Raw genomic sequence first — 25,758 nt, forward strand, 5'->3', positions numbered from 1 at the left:
TTGAAAATATATATATATATATATATATATATATATATTGGCCATGTTTTTGCTTTCAAGATATTTAAGAAGAACATGCTTATTCTTCACCATATTTATAAAAATTATAATTGTATATCTCAAAGATGTCTGTAGGTATATAATTTTCTTGCTTTGAAATAAAAATTCAAATAGATTTAATGTATGCAAGAAATAAATGCGTTCAGAACTTTCTTGAATAACGTACGCCAATATTTGATCTGCAAATATGACATGCCACTAGCACAGTCATATGGATTCCCTTGAGCCTCACCAAATCTGACATTTTTGACTGGGATTCATAGGAGAATCTGACGGACACTTCCAAGCCCTGGAGAATTCCTTAGAGTTGGAGAGCGCTCCGTTTATCCTGTACTTGTGAGGGCTGTGGACATTTCCAAAAGTAACAATTCCTGCTTCTTCATATGTGTAGCTGCAGAACTCCTGAAAAATAGAGCATTTCTTCCTCAAAAAAGTTACACATTTATAATCATCTCGATCTATTATACGTATGTTCTTTCTCTTGTGGACTTGCTGATTTAAGTCCACTTTATGCACAGATAGGCTAATGGTGATTGGACTTACAGTGTAAACATAAAAAAACTATGTTCCTCCACAGGGTATCGAAACCGCATCCAAATCTTAATGTGTAGTAATATTACTAGCAGTTTATTCCCCAGACATTCAATCACATTTTTTCTTATGCAACTTTTCATGTACATGATCATTCATCTTTTTTATAATTATAGCAAACAGATCATAAATTATAAAGATAATTACTTATCTTAGTTATTTCCATTAAAGTTCACAGTGTTAACTCACGTATTCTGATAGAATATTTGACATGTAGAGTTCTAAAGTCTTCTGGTCATATTGAGAGACGAAGAAGAAGTCTTCTATTATTTGTTCAGGGCATGTGGTGCTTCAACAAGTCCTTTGTTTGAGCACACAGAACTATTGACTAATTTTGCAGCTAGTATTTTAGTAATCTGTTTATGGAGGGAGACGCTAGGGATGTGAAGGGGTGTTTGCCTACCTCTTAATTTTCTTCAATACCCTTATCCCAATGCTAAATTTCAACCGAAAGCATTAACTATTACAGTGTCATATTATGTTATGACTTCTTGAGAATCGAATGTTTGGTATTGAAGTGAGACGCCATTATTGTATTCAAAAGGCAAACCATACATTCCAATCTGAGAGAAGCCGCATTTTCTTATTTTTACTGGGGACAGTCTCTACAAAGACAAACGGCTTCATCTTTCTTGTTGTTAAGATTAGATTGAGATGTTATTCTTTTTTCCTTTTTCCGTGAACACCCAATGTAAAATAAATTTCAGTTGCTGTAAAGGTATCTTCAGGTCATGCTCGCGAAACTATTTGTATCGTAAGTTACAACGTGAATGACATTTCACTTTTGTTAATAACACACTTCTATGTAACTTGTATGGTGAACGAACCATTTTCGGTTTTCTAAAAGCTGTTTCAAGGAAGTCAAAAGCTGAAGAAGATTTACATTTCGTCGTCATGGACGGTGTTACACAAGGTGACTTCAACATAGCGAAACAGGCTGGCGGAAGGTAGGCTATGTATGAATACACATGATGATGAGACAACGCATGGAAGGGTTATCAGTTGAAGAAGTATAAAAAGTGACTTGATGATTGCATTAAAAAATAACAACGCAAAGTGGACATAAATTGTGTCCTTGCGATCAAGAATTCGGGATATTAATTAAGTTTAGACGTGTGTTAGGGTGTTTGGATAAATCATTGATATATCCTTATTTATAGCATTTGATATCATTGTAATTCGTGACCGGGAGAGGAGGGAGATTGCCATTAGAATATCCCAAGCCATAGCCTACAGGCCGCAAATTCATGGGGCCGCACAAAAGTGAGACGCTGAATGCGTAGAAGTGACAAAGACTATTAAAATTCCTAATTAATATGATAATTGCAAAATAAACATGGCATGTACTTTCACTTGCTTATTTCTTCATACCTCTACTTTCAGTACGGTAGTTTTTACAGTAGTGCAAGTTAGTATGGGAGACTGAAATGAAAGTCGCGCAAGGTTACGTAATATAAACTTTTGTTCCTCGGTTGAAATCAACATCCTTGTTTCTCAGTCCTTGACCAATGTGGCTATGTAATATAATGTAAACAATTTTATGTGAGTGTATTCTTGTTAAATCTAAGTGTATTCCTTTATTGAAGTTTAATCAATAATCTCTAAACATATGTGCATATATTTTAAAATTTATTACTGTTATTATTACAGAGTATGCAGTTAGTGGAAATTAAGTACCGTGATAACAAAACTGTTAATAATAATAATGATAATAATAAGAACGTCATCAGGACCCAAATGTTATAAATCCCCCCACCCCCTGTCGTGTTGATTGTATTGCATATGCTTAAAAAAGTGTGTTTTGAAAAGCATGAATTATTATTATTATTATTATTATTATTATTATATTATACAGTTCCATGCGATTGCATTTTCTAAATGCATGTTTAAGCTGAGTGACCACATTCTTGGAGTGTAACACTCAATAAATGACATTCGCCTGCCTCGAATAAGCATTGCTAATTTCAAATTACAAGATATGTTTTGTTGTCTTAGGCGTACGCAAAACTAATTTATTTGAGGGTGCCTTAAGGGAAGTTTCAATTGCCCAGCTGGGCAGAGTTAGTGTCCTAATTGTAACTTCATGTTCCTTTTTCACAGAAACTTTTAGACATATGAAGATGAAATTACAACATTTACAACATTACAGTCTCTTAGTATCCGCTCTCACTTGAGGACAGATGTGCTATCATTATTGATTGATTGATTTATAAGGTTTTGGTGCGTCGATAAATATAGCCATTCCCCACCCTGCAATGTGTACGGGGAAATATCCCCTTATCTACAATTCTTGCTTAAAAATTTAGAACAAGAGATGTGAAAAGCTCTTTAGAAAATTTAAAAGTGCTAGGCTGTAGAGAGACTTGCACAAGACAAACGCCGCCTTAAAAGATAGAAAAACTAAAAGTATCCTGACACACAGGGGAAGAGTACAGTTATTCACCCAAAGGTATATAACATTAAATAGTAAAACTCTGCACTCATCTCCAAATAGGACTGAGAAGATTAGAAGTTTGTCTGAGGAAAGCAGAATCGGTACATTCAACAAGAATATGACGAATACTTAAAACAACATTACAAACACGACACACTGGAGGCTCCAGCACTTGCAGGAAATGTCCAGTCCCGATTAACCTTTCTGTGCATAAATTGGACTTAAAAACAAAAATTCAACATTCAATAACTTGCAGGAAATGACCATGGGTTAGACAATACGAAGTCGACTGAGAAGAACTTCTTCTTGACTAGAGGGACGGGACGAGGAACTCCATGCAGCAATGGTGGGCTTAATATCATGAAGCTTGTTCCCCGTTTTCGCATCCCAGTCCTCCTGCCAAGTGTCAAGTATTCGACAACGAAACACAACCTGCAGGTTGCTAGCTGGCTGAAAGTGGACTAGAACGTCGCTGTCTGCATCAGCAGACTTGGCAGCAGCACCGGCTGCTTCGTTCCCCTGTATGCCCACGTGACTAGGGACTAGAGGTCTGCACGGGCTCGGGCCGGACTCGGGCCATACATAACCAGAACTTCTCGGAACTCGGGCCCGGACCTCGTGCCTATTTTGTTAGCAAATATTGTCATCGAAAATTAATTTTTAATTATTGAAATTATGGTTTACTTCGATACTGAGAATAGGAGCATTTTTTAAATGTCTCATCATTTGAAGGACTGCACGACCTCAGCTTTGCCGTCAGGTGTGCACGCGTTTCACTGTCGCCAAGCTTAACCGCCACCCAGCCAGAGCGGCGCCAGGCGAGCAGTCAGCAAAATTTGGAACTTCCCCTTTCCACAGCAAGAGAGTGTGTATCGTTCATTCGTCAGTCAAGTGCCGGTGTTTGTTGTTCTGTTGTACGCGCTCGGGTTTTGTTTTTACTTTCGAAAATGAACACAGAAGAAATTAAAACTAAACTGAAGGATGGGGAATATGTGTTAGTGGAGAATACGCGTGGAAAAATGACATTGGGAAAAAGTTTCGAGAGATAAAGAAGAGGGATAGCGATGAGAAGATTTGTGCTGTGCAGTGTATGAAGTGCAATGTGGTTTTAAGTTATTCTGCTTCGAAAACCGGTACTTCTCATTTAAGAAGGCATGTTTGTAAAGTAATTTCGGGACAAGGTAAAATTCTATCCTTTTTTCAGTCTTCCTCATCGCGTCTTCCACAAAATGTTAAAGATGAAGTTACAAAAGCATGTGTTTCTTCGTGTTGCAAAGATATACGACCTTTTGACATTGTGCAAGGTGAAGGATTCATAGAATACTCTCAGATATTGGTTAAAATAGGTTCCCAACATGGTAATGTGAACATAAAAGAATTGCTCCCCCACCCTACCACAGTGTCACGTAATGTAGTGAAAGACGCTGAAATCCTCCGAAATTCGCTGGCTCATACGGTGCAAACAATGATTGATAGGCGGGAGTGTGCTGCTACTACTGATATGTGGAGTGATGATTTTAAACACATTTCTTACATAACTCTTACTGTTCATTTCGTTAATGAGAAATGGGGGTTGTGTAGTAAAGTGCTCTTCACAGCAGAATTTACACCTGACCGGAAAACGGGAATGAACATAAAAAGAGAATTAAATCGAAAAGCAGTTTCAGTGGGTCTTGAACAAGGCAGCCTTTCTCAAATTGTTTTTGTAACGGACCAGGGAAGTAACATCGTGAGTGCCCTTCAGGCGTACATCAGATTAAACTGTTCTTCCCATCTACTTAACACAATACAGAGGAACTTATTCCAGAAACTCTCGGCGGAAGTTCATTTATCGTATATAGACACACTGACAACAGAGGTAAAGGGCATAGTGCGGTACATGAAACACACAGGTCTTACGCAACATTTGAAAACTACCCTATATCAAGAATGTGAAACTCGATGGTACAGTAGGATTGACATGTACAAATCTTTTGATGTCAACTACAATGACATTGAAAATATTGTTATCGTACGCCAGGAAGAAGGGAGAATGGCACACGTTCAACGAGATATCCTGAGAATGCTTATCGAGTTTCTGGAACCATTCAAAGACGCTTCTCTGCAATTAGAAGCAGATACATACCCCACACTACCACTTGTGCTTCCTTTGCGATTCAATTTAATACATCACCTTAAAGAACAGAATCTCTCAGATCCAGAGGATCTGTTGCAGTTAAAACAAATTGCATTAAATTTACTCGCAGAAAAGTTTGTTTTGCACAAATTTCATAAGATTGCTTGCTTCTTGTGTCCTAATTTCCGTCAGTTGAGAATGCTTGAAAATACAGAGAAAGAGGAGACAAGACTCGATGTGTGTTCCTTAATACGGGATCTAAAGAGCAAAGAGCCAGAATCCCAACGTAAAGATCATTCTCAGCGAAATAGTTCTTCTGTCCCTTCTCAATCTCAAGTTGCCAAAAGACTAAAAATACTGGATTTCACGTGTATCGAAGATCAAAATATTGATGCCCGAAGTGAAAACGAGGCCGAAGAAATTGAAAAATATTTAAATCATAGTTATGGTTCGGTTGACATTAAAGACCTACTGGAATGGTGGAAAGATCACGAACAGGAGTTACCGTATTTATCGCGGCTTGCCAGACAATTCCTATGTATACCAGCTTCAAGTGTTAGCAGTGAAAGGAATTTTAGTGCAGCTGGGTTGCTGATCCAACAGAGACGAACCAGCCTCAGTTCTCAGTGGACTCTGTACTTTTTCTGCACAGTAACATGGGACACTAACCAGTAACCTGTCAGTAAGTAGGCCTACATCTTTTTTTTTTAAAGTAGCGCATGTTTTGTTAATATTTGTTTCACCAATAGTAGATGTAGCAAAAGTAACAGGATTTTTTTTTCTCATCGATTGTTTACATTTTTTATAACAGCTAGTTAACGAAGTACAACAGTGCCCATTTTTTTTTTCAAATGCTGAATTGGAAAGTAATTTTAATTATGTTTTCGGGCTCGGGCCGGGCTCATGTTTACTTATTATCGGACTCGGGTCGGGTTCGGGTTTCCTTTCCTCGGGCCGGGCCGGACTCGGGCCTTACAATTTAGGCCCGTGCAGACCTCTACTAGGGACCCATCAGAAGCGAACATCAGCATTGGCACATAAGGACAAGACCCGTTGAAAAATGCGCTTCACTGCCTGATGCCGGGAACTTACCTATTCCATACTTTGAAGCACTTCTGGAATCAGTCCAGACAAAAACTTTCTTCGGAGCATTTACGTCAGCAAACTCCAATTGATGGAGTGAAACTCTGCCACGCACAAACAGGCAGAATGTAATGAGAAACCGTAGCTTTAAGAGTCTATGACGAACGCGGAACTGCCTTTCGAAGGACAGTTATAACCATGTAAATGAAAGATTCAGGAAATTCTCAAGTTGGAAGAGGCAGCACAAGTCGAGTAATGTCTGGCAGATCACAATCAACACCAAGGGATGACAGGAACTTGTCTGAACGAACACCGAATGATCTTGTGCCACGAAAACGTAGCCGGTACATAGTTAGCATTCTCTCGTCGGAGATATAACCGAAATGAATAAAACTAAGAATTATATATTTTAAATTATAAAGATATTTCGTATTACATCGCAAATGACAAAATATTTTATGAAAGAAATAAAGTTCTACTTAAAGAAAATCGATTTTCCACTACTTTACCGTTGATGTGTCTACACAAAAAAAGTTAGCAAGCAGGCGAAAGAGACGAAAGTAGAAGATAATAGGAGCGGAAGGAAGAAAAGGGAGGATAAAAATTGAGCGATGAAGAAAGAGAGGAATGGAAAGAAGATATATAGATAGAGAGAGAGATATGAAGAAAAGGGGAACAAGGGTGGAAAAAGAGGGAAACAAGATGACATGAGAGTAGAGGAGAAGAGGAGAGTGAAGAGGAAAGGGGAAGAGGTGATTGGAGTATAAGGTAAAAGAGAGGAATGGAAAATTGTGCAGTGGAGCCTGTAATCGAAGACAGGAGAGGAGATATGAGGTGTATCAAAACGATAATTAAATGAGCTTTCAATACATGTATAATATATGAGCATTCAATAATGTGAGGATGGACAAACACACATTTCTTATTTAACTGAAAATAACAAGGACGACTAATCTGCTCTCTCCGCAAGACAATTACTTACATAAAAAGGCTGTTGGGAGCCCGAGACATTTGGTGCACCTGAGTGGGACTGGGTGTATTAATCTTGTGCCATTTGTTAGCTCTAATAAATATTCATACGAATTTCGTAAAGTAGACCACCTTGGGAACACTGGCTACCTTTTACTCACCTACCTTGCAATTATTTTACTTAAAAGGAAATTCACTTTTATCTGCTGATTGGTGAAAACGTTTATCTTTAAGATACATGGTAAAATAAAACGTGTATTACCCTTTTACTTTTGTGTTCCTGTAATAATGAAAACATGATTATGTACTTAGTATCCTCTGACTTACATGGGCGAATGCTAGAAACAGCAGCTGTTCGTTGTCGTATTCCTCGAAACCAGGAAGCCTCGGCTCTGGGCCGTTCCTCTGCACATACTTTCGGTAGGCTCTTATGGACTCCCTAATCCCTCCGTTGTCTGCTATGTTCTCTCCTAGAGTTAACTTACCATTCACCTGGAAATTATGAAAAAAGACAATGGGACTAAGTTGCAATTTCCTATTGTAGTGCATTAGTGATACATGCTTTTGGGTAATTGGAGATAATTTCGTGCTTTAATACTGTAGTTTGGGGATTGCTGAGAAGTAACCATGAAATTGTCGTCCATAGCGCACATACAGGGTAAGTATTTCCCTGATTACAAACTTATATCTATGCTAGATACAGATATGCGGTATGTTGGAAATGGTAGCTTAACTCATAATGTTTTGTTATCAGTACACTTCAGTACACTTCGACATGTGCTCCCTTTGTTGCCCTTATAACATCTAGGCGATACTCAAATTCTCTCCATGTCTTTGCCAACATCTCTTCCGTCACCGTCTCTATAGCATCCCGTAGTCGTGTCTGAAGAGTTTGCATATCAGGAACTGGTGACCTAAACACTGTGTCCTTAACGTAAACCCATAAAAAAAAGTCAAGAGGGGTTATGTCCGGCGAACGCGGTGGCCATGATATGGGAATCAGAATACGAATCAGACAAAACCAAGAAATGGAAAAGAAACTTGATGTATTGCACTACTTATTGCCATAGGTTATATTTGCCTATCTACCGTGGAAGTTGAAACATAAATATTCATAATCAGGGAAAGACTTTATGCTCACCCTGTATAACATTCCTAGGGAACTTACATACAGTGTGGCAGGAAATAAAGTCTACCGAAATACACTTGCACATACACTTATTTTGTAAGTACTGTGTAATGAACAATGTTACCTGTATCAACACATCATCTGAATCAACACTTGCATTTATCAATACAACAACTGGTACCGCACACACTACATTTGAACATCAATAGAACAATGAGAATACATGTTCCAGATGTCATCAATCCAACAACAAATATTGTTCATAGCAACCCTGCAAGTTTACAAAGGTTATCGAAATTTTACTAATGCACTCGGCAATACCTATATGCATGTGCAGCGAACTTCCGAGCGCGAGATAAAGATATCTCCTCCAGCCCAATACATCGTGTTCATATTATTCTTGATGAGCGGTTAATCCGTGTCCAACATAGGGTAAAAATTCATCTAATTACTTTAATTTCTGTTGATACTACAACAATTCTTCCCGTCCACTAACCGATTCACTCCATCCACAATCAACGACCCTAATATAACAAATCTCCTATGAACGACCTACGAGGGACGTTCTGAAAGTAAGTTTCGTCATTTTTTTTTCACAGGGAAGCTTTATTACAAACAGAAGAATACAACGTTATAACGAAATTCAATCTCTTGGCTATTTTCCTGCATAGTCGCCACCGACATTGATACATTTGTCGTACCGTGAAATCAATTTCAAGAAACCCTCCTGGTAAAAATCGGTGCCCAGCGATTTAAAGAAGTTCTTCACAGCCTGTTGCACCTCTTCATTGCTTCTGAAGTGACGTCCCGATAGTGTTGATTTCAACTCAGGAAAAAGGTGGAAGTCTGATGGGGCAAGATCGGGACTGTAGGCCGGGTGATTCAATCTCTCCCATCCCAGACAACGAATGTGTTCTGCAGTGACCCTTGCTGTATGGTGGTCTTGCATTGTCATCCAAGAACAAAAACCCCTCGATTCAAGAGCCCTGGTCTCTTGCATCGAATGGCGGACTGCAGATTGCTTAGTGTGTGTTAATAGTGTGTCGCACTTCCATTTGTGACCACGTTTCCAGCACACGTCTTTCTGCCTTACTGGTTTGCACTCAAATGAGATCGGGCACGTCGGTCTGCTGCTTTTCTATATTCTTCGGCACTCTGCGCATGCGCCATCGCTCCTCTGCTCTCGCTCCTCCAGTCGTGAATTCAGGAAAGATTGTCTTTTGATATGGCAATGTATTGTTTTCTCACTTTGTAATACAGCTTCCCTGTGAAAAAAAATACGAAACTTACTTTCGGAATGTCCCTCGTATGTTGCATGGCAAGCTTTAAGGATATCTAACCGTCTTCAAGTAAGAGTCACTGGCGTACAAATTATTCTTTTTTGAGCTGGGCGGGGGACTTGTAAAAAAAAAAAAGGTAATGCATAGCTGCGTTCAGTGGCTCAGTATCTTGTTTAGTTTGGGTTACAAAATTCAACCTCCTATATGCATATACACATACAATATTTTTCAAAGCCGCTAAAGAGATAGATTTAGAAGTTAGCAAAGAGAAAACTAAATATATTCTTACAAGCCGAAACCAAGTGTTATATAATAATCAAAATCTAATTATTGATAACAACCTGTATGACTCAGTTTCCACATTCATATACTTAGGAGTAATACTAACAAATGAAAATTATATTAAAGAGGAAAAAAAACAGGCTTAATTCAGGAAATGCATGTTACGTTTCTCTTCATAAACTTTTGTCTTCTCGTTTAATATTTAAGAAACAAAAAGTTGAAATATACAAAAGAGTAATCTTGCCTGTAGTATTATATGGATGCGAAACTTAGTCCCTTACATTCAAAGAGGAATATAAATTGAGAGTATTTAATAATAAGAACCTTAGGAAAATATTTCGGATTAAGTGAAATGAGGTGATAGGTGAGTGGAGAAGGTTATATAATTTAGAAGTATATAATTTGTATTCATGTCCAGATATTATTAGAATAATTAAATCAAGAAGATTTAGATGGGCAGGCCATGTGGCATGAATGGGAGAAAAAAGAAGAGTATACAGAATTCTTGTTGGGAAACCTGATGGTAAGAGACCAGTAGGAAGACCAAGATGAAGATGCCGGGATAATGTTGATTTGGACCTATAGGAAATCGGTAAGGATGGAAAAAGAGTATGTAGAACTTGATCAGGATAGGGAGAGATTGAGAGTTTGTGTTGCTGCAACCATGAACCTAAGGGTTTAAGAAGGCTAGAGAGTCAGTTATATATATATATATATATATATATATATATATATATATATATTCTTTCTTTCTTTCTTTATTTTGATTTAGAATTTATGGTTATTTCAAAAATGTAACAATTCCAAAACATAGGAGGTTCGAGACCTCGTTCTGGGTTCATTTAGAATATGATGGAACAGGACACCAGAAATGTGCGATGTGAAAGTAGCGAACGAACAGGCGTCTATTCATTTTAATGCAGAGTGAGATTTCAAGGATGGATTCTACCCTATATCTTGAAACATCAAATCTCATTATAAAAGAAATATCTCAAGCAAGGGTGATTATTTCCAACTCGCTAGATAAGTACACTATATTATTAAATATATTATATAGTGTTTAAGTTCAGTTCGTCAATAAGTTTACAGTCCTATAGCTACCTACAATAATTGCAAATTTGCGTTACGCAGTTTATGGCGACTGGGTACAACTTATATAAGCCTGTTTGGCACGAGCCCACCCGGAAATTCGCCGTCTTATCGTGATTCGTTGTGGGGTGCTTGTTGTCAGAAATAAATAACAGATTATCTAAAAAAAAGTTAGAACGCTATGTTTGTATTTTCATTTAATACGCAAATCCGAAATCCCTTGAAACATTGAAAAATATTGATTCATCGTGTACGAGGATGGTAGTTCAAGAAAACTGTATATTGATTTTTTTTTTTTCAAACAGCCGGTTTCAAGATTTATTGGGTCTCTTTTCAGATGTGCCGGACCCTGTGGCTGAGTGGTTGTCGACCTCCTTGGCCAAGTGGTTAGCACATCGCGCTGCGACGCCAAGGGTCCCGGGTTCGAATCCCGCTTGGGCATGGTTGTATGTGAAGGTCCATTCATCAATTACATCATGTCATCACTCATCCGCATCTTCGCAAATTAGCCAAGAGGCACAAAAAGCGAAATAAAATTAATCAATCACTCAATCAATCAAAATCTTTTCAAATGTGGTCCTATTAAATGCACATTTTGATAATTGTGAACGTGTGTTGTATGGTGACATGTAAGGAGAACTTTATTGTAAGCGAAAGCATGTGTGCGTCCCTACTTACAGATTTACGCATCTACAAAGAGAACCCAAAAACACGTTTCTACCTCACATAATCAAAGATTATTAGAATTCAATAGAATTTGAACCAATATCAATAGGTGAATGTGAACACGGGTTTAGTGCCATTAAACTAAGTCAGAAAAATTATTTAGAAGTTGTAACACTTTTAGAACGTACTCCAAATGTCAGGATTATTAAAATGTGGAAGTTAGTGGTACAGGGTAAGATTAAATCTTTGCTTGGATCATAGAATAATACGAGTACATCGCCATAAATCAGTTTCCGTGACACCCCTTTGGTAGTTCATTCTTCATAAGATATGAGCTCCATTTGCATTTTAAACTTTTGTTTAAAAATTATTCAAAAGCAAAATATTTATTGGAGGTCATTTTTAAAGGAGTTTGCACTTGATTCTTTGAGTTTTCCCGACGTCTTTAATGCTTTTTTTTATATATATATAATAAAAAATTGGAGGCACCGTAGCCTCTTCAGATCCCAGCCCCCTTGCGTACGCCAGTAGTTACAGGCATCCGAAATAAACTCCTGACCTAAAAACGGGGCATTAGAAGGAGATCACCTCCCAGCATTCCTGAAAGATCGTTTAGGCTTGAATATAAAATAATTTTTATTATTAACATATTATTATTATTATTTAATGAAATATGGATCAAATAAATGACACATCACAAAACCGAAAATGAAATATGATCTCCAGTTGCTGAAATACATTAGTTTTTCATAATCTCGGTATGAGTTAAATAGTATTTCTGGTCACTTCTGGTCAACTTTTGATGTTAATTCGAGACTGTAGTTGAATGCCAGAAGTATTTATCATAAAAATTAATTTTCTTGAGGAAACTTTATTCTTTACGAAATGTTTACAAAACTCCCCACATATCTTACACATATTTGTCTTTTGAGTTTGTGTCAAGATGAAGGAATTTAAATTCTTGCTGAAGAACCGTATTGAAACAAAATATACAGCTTCGCTTCTTGACCATGTTCAATCATTTCCCTACAAACAACGAAAAACACAAAGCAATATATCTCGCGACGTGAGCTAACAGTAGACTGCTGAATTCTCAACGACAATGGAGCATTTACATTTAATTATTTATTAATACCATCCACTAAATCATACATCGTAATAAGATTGTTAAGGGTTGGAAACGCAGTTCAGCTTTTTTACCACGGTGTTGTCATCAACATTTTTAGCATAAAATTTCTTTGATTTTTCCTTTTTTTTCTTTTTGCTAACTGCTAGACATCTGTGAAACGGGACAAATAGTGATTTTTTTTAGTGAGACACGCCACTGAAACGGAGCTGTCCCAGTCAGAACGGGAGGAATGGTCACACTGTCACTACTAACGACACACCAGAATGAAAATTGTACTTATCAAGACACCAAAGGAAACATTTCAAAGCTTACCATGAAGTAAAATTCGGGTATTATCTGGGCCGTCAATTTAATAGAGTACATTTAAGAAATGTATCAGCCATTTTCAAAGCCTTTCTCATGTTTGTCAAGTTGGACATTGAAACGTAAGTTAATTTTCTTTCTTCACTCACATCAATCCGACTAAGAGATTGGCGATAAATATCGGAACGAAATTCGTGACTATTTAGAAAGTGGTGGATTGGAATACCTTGCATAATATCTAATGGTTAGTTTTAGATTACGTGCATTAGGTTCGTTGTCATTGAGGATGCATTATGACATGGAATTTGCTGTCAACTTCCGTTAACACTCTTTCAAGAATTAGAGCTGCAAAGTTCTACAGTATCCTATTCGACCTCGATCATCGCTCTTCATATATCTTAACTTAACCTGTAAAGGGATATTCATATCGCGGTGAAAATTTGATCATTTGCTTATAAGCTTAGGGGTCAATTTTATTCACAATTATCTCGAGAAACAGTGGACATATTATTATTTGTAAGTAGTAAGATATGACGTTTCTAAAGAAATATTGTTTCACGTTCTTTAGAAATGTTGCCCTTGACATTTCAAACACTTCCATACATTTGGACACACCCATGGGATCCACGATTGTCAAATAAGCTATTATGAAGAGATGTGTGTGTCGTTCCTTCTTCAGTTACAATATGAAGATAAATTAACTTTCCTAAAAAATAATCATGAAGTGGCTCGCTAAAAGGGCGCTAGTGTGTATTACAATGAATAACAGTAGGCTCAGTTCAGTTCCCCTTTATTTCATAAATTCGACCAACATATTCAGTCATATTTCCTAAAAACAATTAACAGGACTTGTAATATTGGGAAACAAACATGGTGAGCCTAAAATATACTTATTAAGCTCATTATAAAGACAAAACTCTTTGTTTTATCACGAATCATTTAGTAGAGTTTTGTTGAGAAAGTGTTCAGGTTAACGATTTTCACTTTTCTTTTGTTTTCTTGAATTCAGCAATACGTGAGAGCCTGTGCCGTTAGTCAGGCAATATTGTCGCGAGCCAGGTAGAAAAGGCTTCGTGCGACTGAGTTTCCAAAAACAAATTCTAATACTCTTGTATAGCATTTAGAACACGGCATGGCAAAGAATTACCCACAAGCCAGTCCATCTACTATTCGATCAAGAAATTTGAGTATACTGGTTGTCTGAGACGAATTTGGGGAGAACTGCATTATCGCATTGATATCTGCCATGTTACAAAAATGTTGCAGATAGAACATTTTAACAGCCAGGAAAACGGCAAGATATACTCTTCCAACCATGTAAGTAATTCAGCTATTTTATTAAACCTCTTGTTTCTGTAGAACATTCAAACTGTCTATTTCTTTTAGGCTGTAGTGTAACTGTAATTGTTTCATGTCAATTTCATACATTTTGAGGATAACCGAGGTAAGTTTCTTACCAGTCATTTCATAATTCTGTGTTAGACAAAGAATATTAGATGGAGAACAATAAATGAATAGTTCTATTATTCTACACTTACATCTACGTATTCATCATACTGGTTTATGAAACATTTAGCACGTTTGTCATATTCCTCCACTGTAGTTTTGTTCCACCATTCCTTCAGTTCTCCGTACTTGTTGTAGTCTCTACCTGAAGAGAAAAATAAATGTGACATGTTTTTGAGTGAGAACAGAAAGAATGAATGTTTGTGTTATTTATATTTAACAGTTAATAAAAATAACAGAATAATGCTATACTGCAGCGCCATAGATATATATTTTGGCTCCCTAGGCAGAATTGTCACTTGGCGCTCCGCACTACTACCGCACCTCGCACCCTCTCCTCTCCACCCTCACTAACAAGCACGGACATTTTAAGTGCGTCCTTCAATATTTTATCCATACAAAATTTGAATCCAAGAAAAACACTTTAACAATAATATAGATCTAATGTAAAAATTCATACTTTGCATTTGTGATTGGAAACAATAAGCATCTGTACAAGCATTTTGAAGAATATTTCAGTTATGTCTAAATGAAAATATCTTTGAAAACATATTACCACTACTAGTCTGGGAAACAAAATTACAAGATTGTGTTACCAGACACAGCCTGCATGTAAAAGAAGTGAAAAAAGTTAAGAACAATCATTATTGTAACTAAAACAGTGTGGATATTATTCTCTGCAGAAAAAAAATGTAATGTCTAAACTCTGCTTGAAAAAGTTACATTGTTATACGTATTACATATTATTCTAAGTCAAATTTACAAAATCTGGTATTTATACCACCAGACTGATATCTCACAAAGAAAATAATTACAATTTATCTTTACTTGCTTCCAATGCAGAAAAAATGACAATTATAGCATCAAAATTGACCCTTTTTGTTATATATTTTTTTAAATAACAATATTGAGAGATTATGTAACCTTTGCTGAACCATTGGCTATCTCAGTATTTTTAGCTACAACTTGGAACATTATGCACCGGGTTGAATGGTGCGATCTATGTTTACTTGGTGATAACCCCACAGGAAGTATATTGGGGTCACTTCATCTCTTGAAAATCTTTAACAGATCAAGGGTCGAAGTAGGGAAAAAGGGACAATTGCAACCTACCCCCCACCAAGACGCAATTTTAATTTTTAATTTTACAGTCTGTACCCACCGTTTACCGACACCACAAGCCCCAAATCAGCCCCTTCTCACCTGTGACTACGAAGCCAAGTAGTCATTTTCAGAAACCTTTGAGGTTCGTTTGACCTGTTTTTCACGATTTTGTTCGAAAACGAGCATTTTTCGTAGCTGGGATGTGAGTTTGCCTATCATTCTTGACTTTCGTCGTCCGTGCGCGCGTCACGCATCGTCCAATGTCACGCATGACTATATTCAATTGGAAGGCTACAGCCTAGGATCGCCACTTTTCGACACATGGAACTCCAAATCAAGCCCTTCTCAGCTGTCATGCTTGAAGTTCAAATGACCGTTTTGGGGGAAAAGTGTGCGATTATGAAACAACCCCATTCGTGATCCTCGGGCCAAGACAGAAACTCGCGATTTTCAAGTTCATCAGGTGACAGCCATTCATAGGAGGCAACGGGGAGACCTTGCGTCATGACAGAGCCATTCAAGTTGTTCATATCGATATAGAATATATGTTTGCTACGTTTTCCGGGATCGTAATGGGCCACGTAGAGTTTGTTTGCTACTGCATGTCGAAGCGGGCACTGATGAACTCCTGCTCGCTTGACAGCATCGAGAAACATATGTTGTTCGTTATCCAACACAAGGTCAATCTCAACTTCGGTATTCAACAACGTGGCCTGCCAGGATAAACCCCGCGTGGTGTACAGTCGGAGAAAGAATTACCTGGGCTACGGGACCTAGAATTTCGTAACGTCTTAAAGCCTGTTGTTTATGCAACCCAAATAACAAAATATTCGCTTAAGTTTGTCTGGTGGATCTGAGTTCTCGGGAAGGATTGAGCATTGATAGCATGAATCACATGACTCATGCCCCAGCGACAACAAACAACAGCTGGGTGCTACGTGGCCTCAAGAAGAACATTTCAGCAACTGGTTTCTTAACAAGATCTACTCGTAGGAAAATATTTTTCGAGTGATACTAGTAATTGTCAAGAAGGTTCACTGAAATAATGGTTCTCATCACAGGCCACATGCCACACGCTAATGGTTTAAGTCCAGTTTATGCACTGGACCTACAGATTAAAGTGGGATCGAACCAAATGTTGCTCTATCTGGTATTGAATTCGGAAGCCTTTGATTACATGTCGAAGAAGTTACCACTACGCCATCGCAGAGGCAATGGAACGCCTTGAGAAAGAGACGAGTGAAACCATATTTGACGTAAATTTTAAAAATAAGACAATATTTTGTGGTCACAGTTTCGAACCGTGGGAGAGGCATATATATTTCTTGTCCCATCGTCCATTTCACGAGTTTATAATTCTTCCTCACCGACACGATTAACACGAGTGATAGAAGATAAGCGAAGTAAAATAACTGAAACAGAAATAAAAGGAAAAAGCGAAACAAATTTTATCCATAATACTCTGTAGTCACTTCAGTCGTGTACAAGGAATCCTACCTTTAAAGAAAGCCGTGGTCTCTAACTTGTCTTTTCTCCTTCCTTTGTGCTCTCGATTCCCTCTGTCACGATTGGTCTAAAACTAATTAATGCGACGTTAATTAAACAATCCAAACAACAAAACAATGCACAATCAACTGCTCAACATTCCAATTTTTTTCGAATCGGAAAACAATTGAGATGCAGTAAAATGAAGCAAGAAGCAGTAATAAAGTGGGAATTTGGTACGGTATAGAATTAAATCGGTGAAGATGTTCCATTTGATTGGATTTTTGTTATTTAGTGTCGCTATTCTTTCACTTTTGGCAAATAGCGACGATAAAGATGAGTAATGAGTGATGATATGATGACATTGATTAACGGACACTCACCAAGAACACCCGAGATTCGAACCAGGGGCCCATGCTGTCGTAGCGCGCTGTGCTAACCACTCCGCCATGGAGGTTGGTTAGGAGTGGACATTATACCATATTTTGTGTGCGCAATTGGGATAAATCAATGGAATGACTAGGCATAGTATATTATTAATATATTTATATCATAATATCACGTCATATTATTCGGCACGAAGTAACATCATAGACATTCCAAGTCTACAGACCATCGCCTGCTCTTCTACCACCTTCAGTGAGACGGAGCGGAGATATTCCCAGGTAGAGAGAGAAGCTCTAGCCATAGTTCACGGAATTAAGCGATTTCACAAATTTTTACTCGGATACAAGTTCGAGATTGTTACAGACGCACGTGCTGTAAAGTTTATATTTTCTCCGGATCGAGTCATTTCAAAACATTCATCCAATAGATTGATGAGATGGGCTCTACTTTTATCTTCATACCGATATAATATCATTCATTCAAGCAAGGTAGAAGTAGCTGACATGCTAAGCAGGTTGCCTACGCAAACACGTGACACAATACCAGCTGGAGAAGAAGAACTTCATGCATATTTTGGGTCCATTGAAGACGCTGTAGCTCCTCTTTCAAGAGTCTCAATACAGAACGACACTTCAGAAGACCCACTGCTCTCATTAGTGGTCTCATATAGTAAACGGTTGGCCAGATCAACTCAACACGTCTGAGAACGGAAGAAGCTCGCTCTTTTCTTCCAAAGAAGAGTTCACCTAACGTACGAGCAGGTAACGCTCATTGGTCAGATAGACTTATCACACCCACAGTGAAACGGAAAGACGGTTCTTAGAGTTTTACACGATGGACACATTGGTTCAACTCAAATGAAAGAATTTTGTCTATCGAGATTTTGGTGTCCAGGCATATCAGCAGAGATTACAGATTTTGTAGCGATCTGCAATACATGCCAAGCTAATGCTCCTAAGGTCGTACGTGAACGAGAGATGGCATAGAGACCATTTTCTCTTTGCGGGTCGTAAGTTCCTACTGATAGTAGACGCCTTCAGTAAGTGGACAGAAGTATGGCGTGTACATACTTTGGACACAAAGGAAACAATACGCTGGCTTATGAAATCTTGTGCCACGCTAGGGATACCAAATACTATTGTATCATAAACGGCCCAACGTTTACTTCTCTCGAATTTTGTAACTTCTGCCTTAAGAAATGCATCAAATATATTACTTCGCCGCCTTATCACAATCCTAGCAACGGCTTAGTAGAACGATACGTTCATGCTGTCAAGACCGCTCTCGTTAAGATCGTAACTGACGAACACAATCTGCGCATGCTTGAACTTGATATGGGAATCGCCAACCTTCTTTTCATCCTTCGGAACGCGCGACTGGATGGAAAAGAAAGCCTACCAGCACTTTGGGTCTTGAAACATCGGTCCACATAATGTGCCTCTGTCGAGTGAATCTTCGTTGAAGCAGAGGAAGTCAGCAAAGTTTCGGAACGACTCTTCGTCGAGATATGGTATCTTCGCCATCAACTGAGCAGTTTGGGTTCAATCACCTAAACACGGTACTCCCAATTACATCCCAGGAGTTGTTATTTGTCGCATTGGGGATAGTATCCTCTACGAGATAATGTTGGCAGATGGGGTCACACGAGCGGTACACACCAGTTGGTTGAAGAGACGTGTGTCACGCGACACTGCAGATGGCGACGACTTCAATGTTTCAATACCAAATAGAAATTCAGCCAACCCCGGTGGAACAGTACCAAAACCTACACCAGTCAGAGCTGGATACCAAGGACCAGGTCCTGGCACGCCTCATTCGTCTCCGAGAAGGTCTACCAGAATTCGCAGCCCACTAGATCAATACGGTCATCAGCATACCTGATTTTTTTTTAATGGGATGATACGGTCCAGCTAATAAGCGTATGGCTACAAGGTTTGGCCTTCACAACTAAAAGAAGATGAACCGTAAGCAGATGTATTCTGTGTTTGATCTCTCTGTATCGTGATTTGAATGTTTCGGACAGTTATCTATTAAATATGTTGTTGGTTCACCGTCTGGATTTAATCTTGTGCAACTTAGTATTAATCTACATTACCATGTCCTTCACTCGAATCTATCAGTAGTTGCAAGAATATTATTAAATAGAATAAAGAAACCAATAGAAGGAACAGGCAGGATTCCATTCCAATAGATCATATGTGGATCATATAAATACTCTCCGAATTATACTAGAACAGCCAGCAGATGGAGAACAACCCTATATACAGTCTTCATTGACCACGAAAATGCTCTTGATTTACTAAATAGTAGCAAAATGTGGAAGATTCTTCACAAAAGAGGTATGCCTAGTAAAATACTAAATCTCATGAGAAACATGTATGAAGGAAGCAAGTGTCAAGTTATACACAACAACGAGCTATCGGAACCAACAACAAATAAAACTGGAGTAAGATAAGGATGCGTGATAGCGCCAACTTTGTTCCTATTAGTGATGGACTATGTAATGAGGATAGCTTTGGACAAATAGAGAAGAGGAATACGACGGAATATGATGGATACAGATGATGGAATTTGCAGATGATGTTTCCCTCCTTTCGCAGTCCTTCAATGATATGGAAAACAAAATGAAAACATCGAAACTGAATCAATAGTAGTCGGATTAAAAATAAATGGCGAAAATCAAAAGAAATGAAAACAAATGCAATAAAAAAGCAGAATTGGAAATAGGTAACACAATTGTCGAAGAAGTGGAAAAGTTTCAATATCTTGGAACAATAATAACAAAAAATAGAGGAGCAGATGAAGATGTCAAAACCATAATAAGCAAATTTAATATAGCTTTCATTCAACTGTATCCAATATGGAGAAGTAAAATAATTGGATTTAGAACGGAGCTCAGGATATTTCACTCAAATGTTATGTCAGTTTTACTATATGGCTGTGAAACTTGGAATCAAACAAATAAAAGAGGATACTAACTAAAAACATTTGTGATTGGCTGCTTAAGGAGGATCATGAATATAAGGTGGCCTGATAAAATTACAAATTACAAACTTTGGGATATCACAAATTAGAAACCAATCATACAACAAATAAAGAACAGGAAATGGCAATGGATCGGGCTTAACCTGAGAAAACCGGATGGCTCATTAGAAAAGGATGCCTTGGATTGGAACCCCCACGGATCACGAAGGAGAAGACGTAGATGTACTCCTCGAAACATCTTAATTGTCCGGCCTGAAAAATTTGAAAGTCCTGAATTCAATAATTTGGCAACATAGCACCTCAGAGCCAACATAAAGTAGCCAACTTTGAAATAATTCTTCTTTCTAAAAAGAAACCGATCTTCGGATTTTTTCAAATTCTTTCACATTGCATTAAGTTTGAAACCCTAAACCAATAATAAAATACATAATTAAGCAAAAATGGCAAGTACAAATGTGAATGTACAAAAAAAAAAGGATTCTTTCAAATTATTTCCTTCAGTTATGCTTGTCATTTTATTCTCCCGTTTTCACTGAGTTTATAATTGCTGCGGCAAAAACTCTCTAATTTGACGGACATTATATTTCACTACGCATGAAGACATTTGAATTTACGTTAGTCGCAGGGGCCTTGAGTTTGTATAACTGTTAGATTTTCTATCTTCTCAAATTAGTTTTTTTTATTAGGGCAAACTGATTTCCACATATTCTCCGATTTTTTTAGAAGGTTTTGAAATAGGTTTGTGTGTTTTGTTCATTTTATGTCACATTTTTGGTCTTGAATTCGTAAATATTTTTTTCCCTTTCATTATTACGTCGTTTGTTTCTTGAAATGTGTAGGCCAACCCTACCTGCTATTTGTACCCATCTGAATATACAAGCTAACAATTATACCTTGCATCAAGTTACTATCAATGCGATCTGTAGAACTAGATACTTTGCAACAACGTGATCGAATGACGACTTATTGGAATAGATAGCAATATGGAAAAACCTTTAATACTGATTTCATGATGCATTTTATGGGTCCCTGCGCTTTAGTGTTAAGCATCACATGATGTCAGGAATGTAATGGTTGAAGGCGTACTGCATTACACCCTCATTGAGGAATAAAATTCCCTTCACGATGAAATATACGAAAACCAAAGAAACTACGTATCTTTGTGAATTAGAGAGGATATCTTGAGCAACTGATATGGATAAAATTTGCAAAATAACACCAGAGAGAAAATCTGTAGCAACAGTTTTCAAAGATCTTCGAAAGATTGTTTAATGTAGAACAACCACCAGCGACACAAAGTTTCAGAAATATGTTTAAGATGCCACTCTTTGCGAAACTTGGTTCGTACGTACTCCTTTTCAGCTGTCAGTAATACATACAAATGTTTAAAAAAATCCCTGGATTTTCAAATTCATAAATGTGATAAACATTTCAAGTTCTCTTAACAATGTAGGCCCTAATTTGGATTGATTTGGTGCTTTAAGTCCACTTTATGCACAGTACGGCTAATCGGGACTGGACGTACAGTTTGAAGTGAGATCCGAACCACTATGTGCCTACACCGGGAATCCAACCTGGGACCCCTTGATTACAAGGTAACGACGCTACCACTGCGCCATGGTGGAGGCCTAATTTAGGCCCTAATGTTGCAACAGTGACTGGATGACTCATGTATCTCGAGACAGTGCACAACTGGAATCGGCGTTCGATTTTGATGAGTCTTGGAAGTTTGCAAGGCCTACCAGATTCATAAAATTATTTTGTTGCTATTATAACTATTGTTATTTTGTTGTACTTCCATATTAGCATTAGTGGAATATGGAAGTGAAATATGGAACGTAGCAGCACATAGTCACACCGAGAAAATTGAATCAGGTTGCTTTGTATGAAAATTAAAAAAGTTACATAATATCACTAAATTATATGAAGTAGTTGGAGATATTTAACCTACCATCCTTGAGCTCAAGAAGGAAATATAAAATTAATTTATTGATGCAAAACATATTGTCAAATAGGACTGATAGTAAATACTTTATAAATATAATAGTATATAACGTTCCTAACTACAAACCAAGAAAAAAACATTATTATCAGTAAATTTAAAAAATGGTAGTGAATTTATAAAAATATTAATCGATGATTTTAGCTATGACTCCCTTAAAATATTATCTTTAGGTATAAAGTTAGGTTTAATGTAAAAACCACTGTGAGTTTATCTTGTGATATTACTGTTTGTGACATAGTGCTGTATAAGGTATTTTTAACTGTTCCAGTACATTTAAACAAACTATTATTATTATTATAATTATTATTTTCATCTTCACCATTATCGGTACTTTTATCCAGGTGTTGGCCCCCACACAATAAAAATCGTGTTTCCGCCTCTGCCCATGCTAGTAAGAACTCTTCAGCTCTATTGCCGCGACTAATTAACAACAAATATCTTTCACACAAAGAAGCTTCCTTTACTCCCTACGGCTTCCCCCTATGCCTCTTCCACACTCGCGAGTAGTGATAAATTTTTACCACTCAGAAAAAAATGTTTGTTTGAGAGGACTTAAAGAATGAAAAATTATATTCAATTGTTAGTAACCTTTGCATTTGTCACTGCACAATTATAAACATTGATAATTTTTGCTACCACTGTCTTAAGTAAGTTTCCAACCTCCGTTGGGGTGCTTTTGAAGTACTCACAATGTTTCACCCTCTGTTTGGCTCTTGGGTTACCTGTGTCATTTTTCGATATGTATTGTAAAATTTCAACACTGCAAACTTTACAGCGCATGCGTGCTTATGTGTACCCGAATGTTCTTTCTTTGTCTTTGTTGTCCAATATTTTAAAGTTACTGAAATTAACATTATTTATTATACTAATTAATAATAGTCTTTTAATTATTTGTGGCAACGTATTGAATTCAATGAAGTATTCTTAAAAAGCAATACTACTAAGTAAGAAAAATATCAATGTTATATAACGTAAAATTACAATTATAAATATAACATACCTCCAACTGAATTCAACCTTATACCAAGTTACAAAGCAAAAACGAAGCCATTAAGTTAAACTCCTACAGCTGATGAAAGATTCAAAATCTTAACTACAAACTAATAAATAATTATTTAATTACGGCTTTGCAGTAACCAACAACATAAAAAAGCAAAAAAGAAAATGTAAAACCGTAGAGAAACAGAGCACACAACATACTTTGTTATTCTACGGGGTGGCGTAACCAACCGTTTATGTCGAACCCATGAGTTAGCTCATGCCCTAGAACGGTTCCCATGGCTCCGTAATTGAGTGACCTGAAATAAACAAAACGAAAAATTAATTTATTCATTTTCAATATTTTCATGTAATAATAACTTGAAAATTATGTTTGAAAATGTACAGGAAAGATTTAATTCATTTTATTATGAATGTTACAATTTATTAGAGAAATTTAATATTTCGTGAGTAGTGGAGTTGCACCGGTTCAGCAACCGAAAATGGGGCTCAGTGGGGCTCACAGTGTTACCGACTCATGTTACTCTTTCACACCCTAATCTAAACTAACATCGTACTCTATTACAATCTAATCTAACCTAAATGAATAACACCTTACCTTACTGTGATGTGGCTAACTTCTCAGATATATAACATTTGGCGAAAATCCCCATTCACACAATTGGCAACTTATTGTCGTGGTATTTCAACTCGCGTGCATAAAAATCACCATGCCTATGAATGTATTCGGGTTCAGCAAGCAGGCTATCATGGGAGCCCCGAATTACACTACATTGTCATTAACAAATCCATAATTTCGACAATTGGACCAAACCCCTCCCTTTTGAACTTAGAAACACCAAACTTGGACTCCAAGACAATGCTAATGCAGAAAACCCGAACTCTCTACAACCAACGGTTTCCGAGAATTCGCAAACAGATTTTGCCTAAGTCTTATCGCTTAGGTTGTAGACCCACTTCCTGTCACCATTTTGGATTTCCAAACATACGTTGTATTTAGACTTTGATTCACATATAGGTGTACATTATAAATTCGCAAACAGATTTTGGCTAAGTCTTATCACTTAGGGTGTAGACCCACTTCCTGTCGCCATTTTGGATTTCCGAGCATGGCTTGTATTGAGACATTTACTCACATATAGGTGTATATTATAAATTCGCAAAAAGATTTTGGCTAAGTCTTACCGCTTAGGCTGTAGACCCACTTCCTGTCGTCATTTTGAATATCCGAACATGGGTTGTATTGAGATTTTTGCTCACATATAGGTGTACATTGTGAATTCGGAAACAGATTTTAGCTAAGTCTAACAGTTTACAAGATAGACCCACTTCCTGTCGCCATTTTGGATTTTTCGAGCATGGGTTGTATTGAGACATTTACTCACATATAGGTGTATATTATAAATTCGCAAACAGATTTTGGCTGTGTTACCGCTTAGGCTGTAGACACATTTCCTGTCGCCATTTTGGATTTCCATGCATGGGTTGTATTGTATTGAGACATTTACTCACATATAGGTGTTGATTATGTTTCCAGACAGAGAGGACAAAGAACACCAAAACTCGGAAAAACATTTCAAACCCTATGTTTCCACGTCCACCCGTTCTGAATATATGAGCAAAAAATATAGTTTAAGTTTTATTTTTTTCTATCGCGAACTTGGTCAGTTTTTGTGAAAAAAATAATTGGTTCTATGACAACATATGTTCATTTTTTAGGGGGGTAAAAAGGATATTGTACCGAGTACAACGCACCAAACCCGAGGTCTCTACGGTTATCCGTTCGGAAGTTATGAGCGATAAAAAAAATTAACATGGAATTTTTTGCAAAATGCCCCGACACCGTTTCAGCTTACTAGGACCTCATTACTATGAGCCTAATCCTAGATGCCACATGCACGCCTGTCCTTCGTATCGCATATGCTAGTACGCCAGATGACATCATGGGAGAATCACAATTCGCACAATGATCCCACCCGAACGAACGTTGCACACGCTAGAAGGAACAGGACAGTGTACACACACTTCACAGAGCTTTCCAAGTTGGAGCAAAGGAAACTGGATGGAATATTAATTGCATCTTGCGTTCTTGGTGGTATCTATTTAAAGACTCCCCTTCAGGAAGGGAAGATTTCCAACAAAACTGTGAAGGAAAA

At 37.5% G+C, this 25,758-nt stretch overlaps 1 protein-coding gene across 1 annotated transcript; it reads right to left on the minus strand.

Moving 5' to 3' along the window:
• Window positions 1-245: 245 nt before the first annotated feature.
• LOC146005495 (neprilysin-11-like) lies at window positions 246-24,944 on the minus strand. The gene is made up of 5 exons (XM_083144739.1): window positions 24,919-24,944; window positions 23,834-23,901; window positions 14,670-14,782; window positions 7,581-7,745; window positions 246-462 (listed from the first exon to the last, which is right to left on the minus strand). The coding sequence occupies exons 1-5, from the start codon at window positions 24,942-24,944 to the stop codon at window positions 289-291; spliced, it is 546 nt and encodes a 181-aa protein (XP_083000865.1). The 3' UTR covers window positions 246-288.
• Window positions 24,945-25,758: the final 814 nt, after the last annotated feature.

The sequence above is a fragment of the Lepisma saccharinum genome, chromosome 23, assembly GCF_977018435.1.
Source record: "Lepisma saccharinum chromosome 23, izLepSacc3.1, whole genome shotgun sequence".
Lineage (NCBI taxonomy): Eukaryota > Metazoa > Arthropoda > Insecta > Zygentoma > Lepismatidae > Lepisma > Lepisma saccharinum.

What these genes read in the sequence shown, in the direction of transcription:
- LOC146005495 (XM_083144739.1), bottom strand. Translation starts at nt 24,944, where the DNA reads ATGGCGACAGGAAGTGGGTCTATCTT. An exon ending in AGTATGATGAATACGTAGAT is followed by an intron (nt 7,746 to 14,669) that starts GTAAGTGTAGAA and finishes CATAATTTCCAG; the next exon opens with GTGAATGGTAAGTTAACTCT. An exon ending in TGTTTCTAGCATTCGCCCAT is followed by an intron (nt 463 to 7,580) that starts GTAAGTCAGAGG and finishes TCTATTTTTCAG; the next exon opens with GAGTTCTGCAGCTACACATA.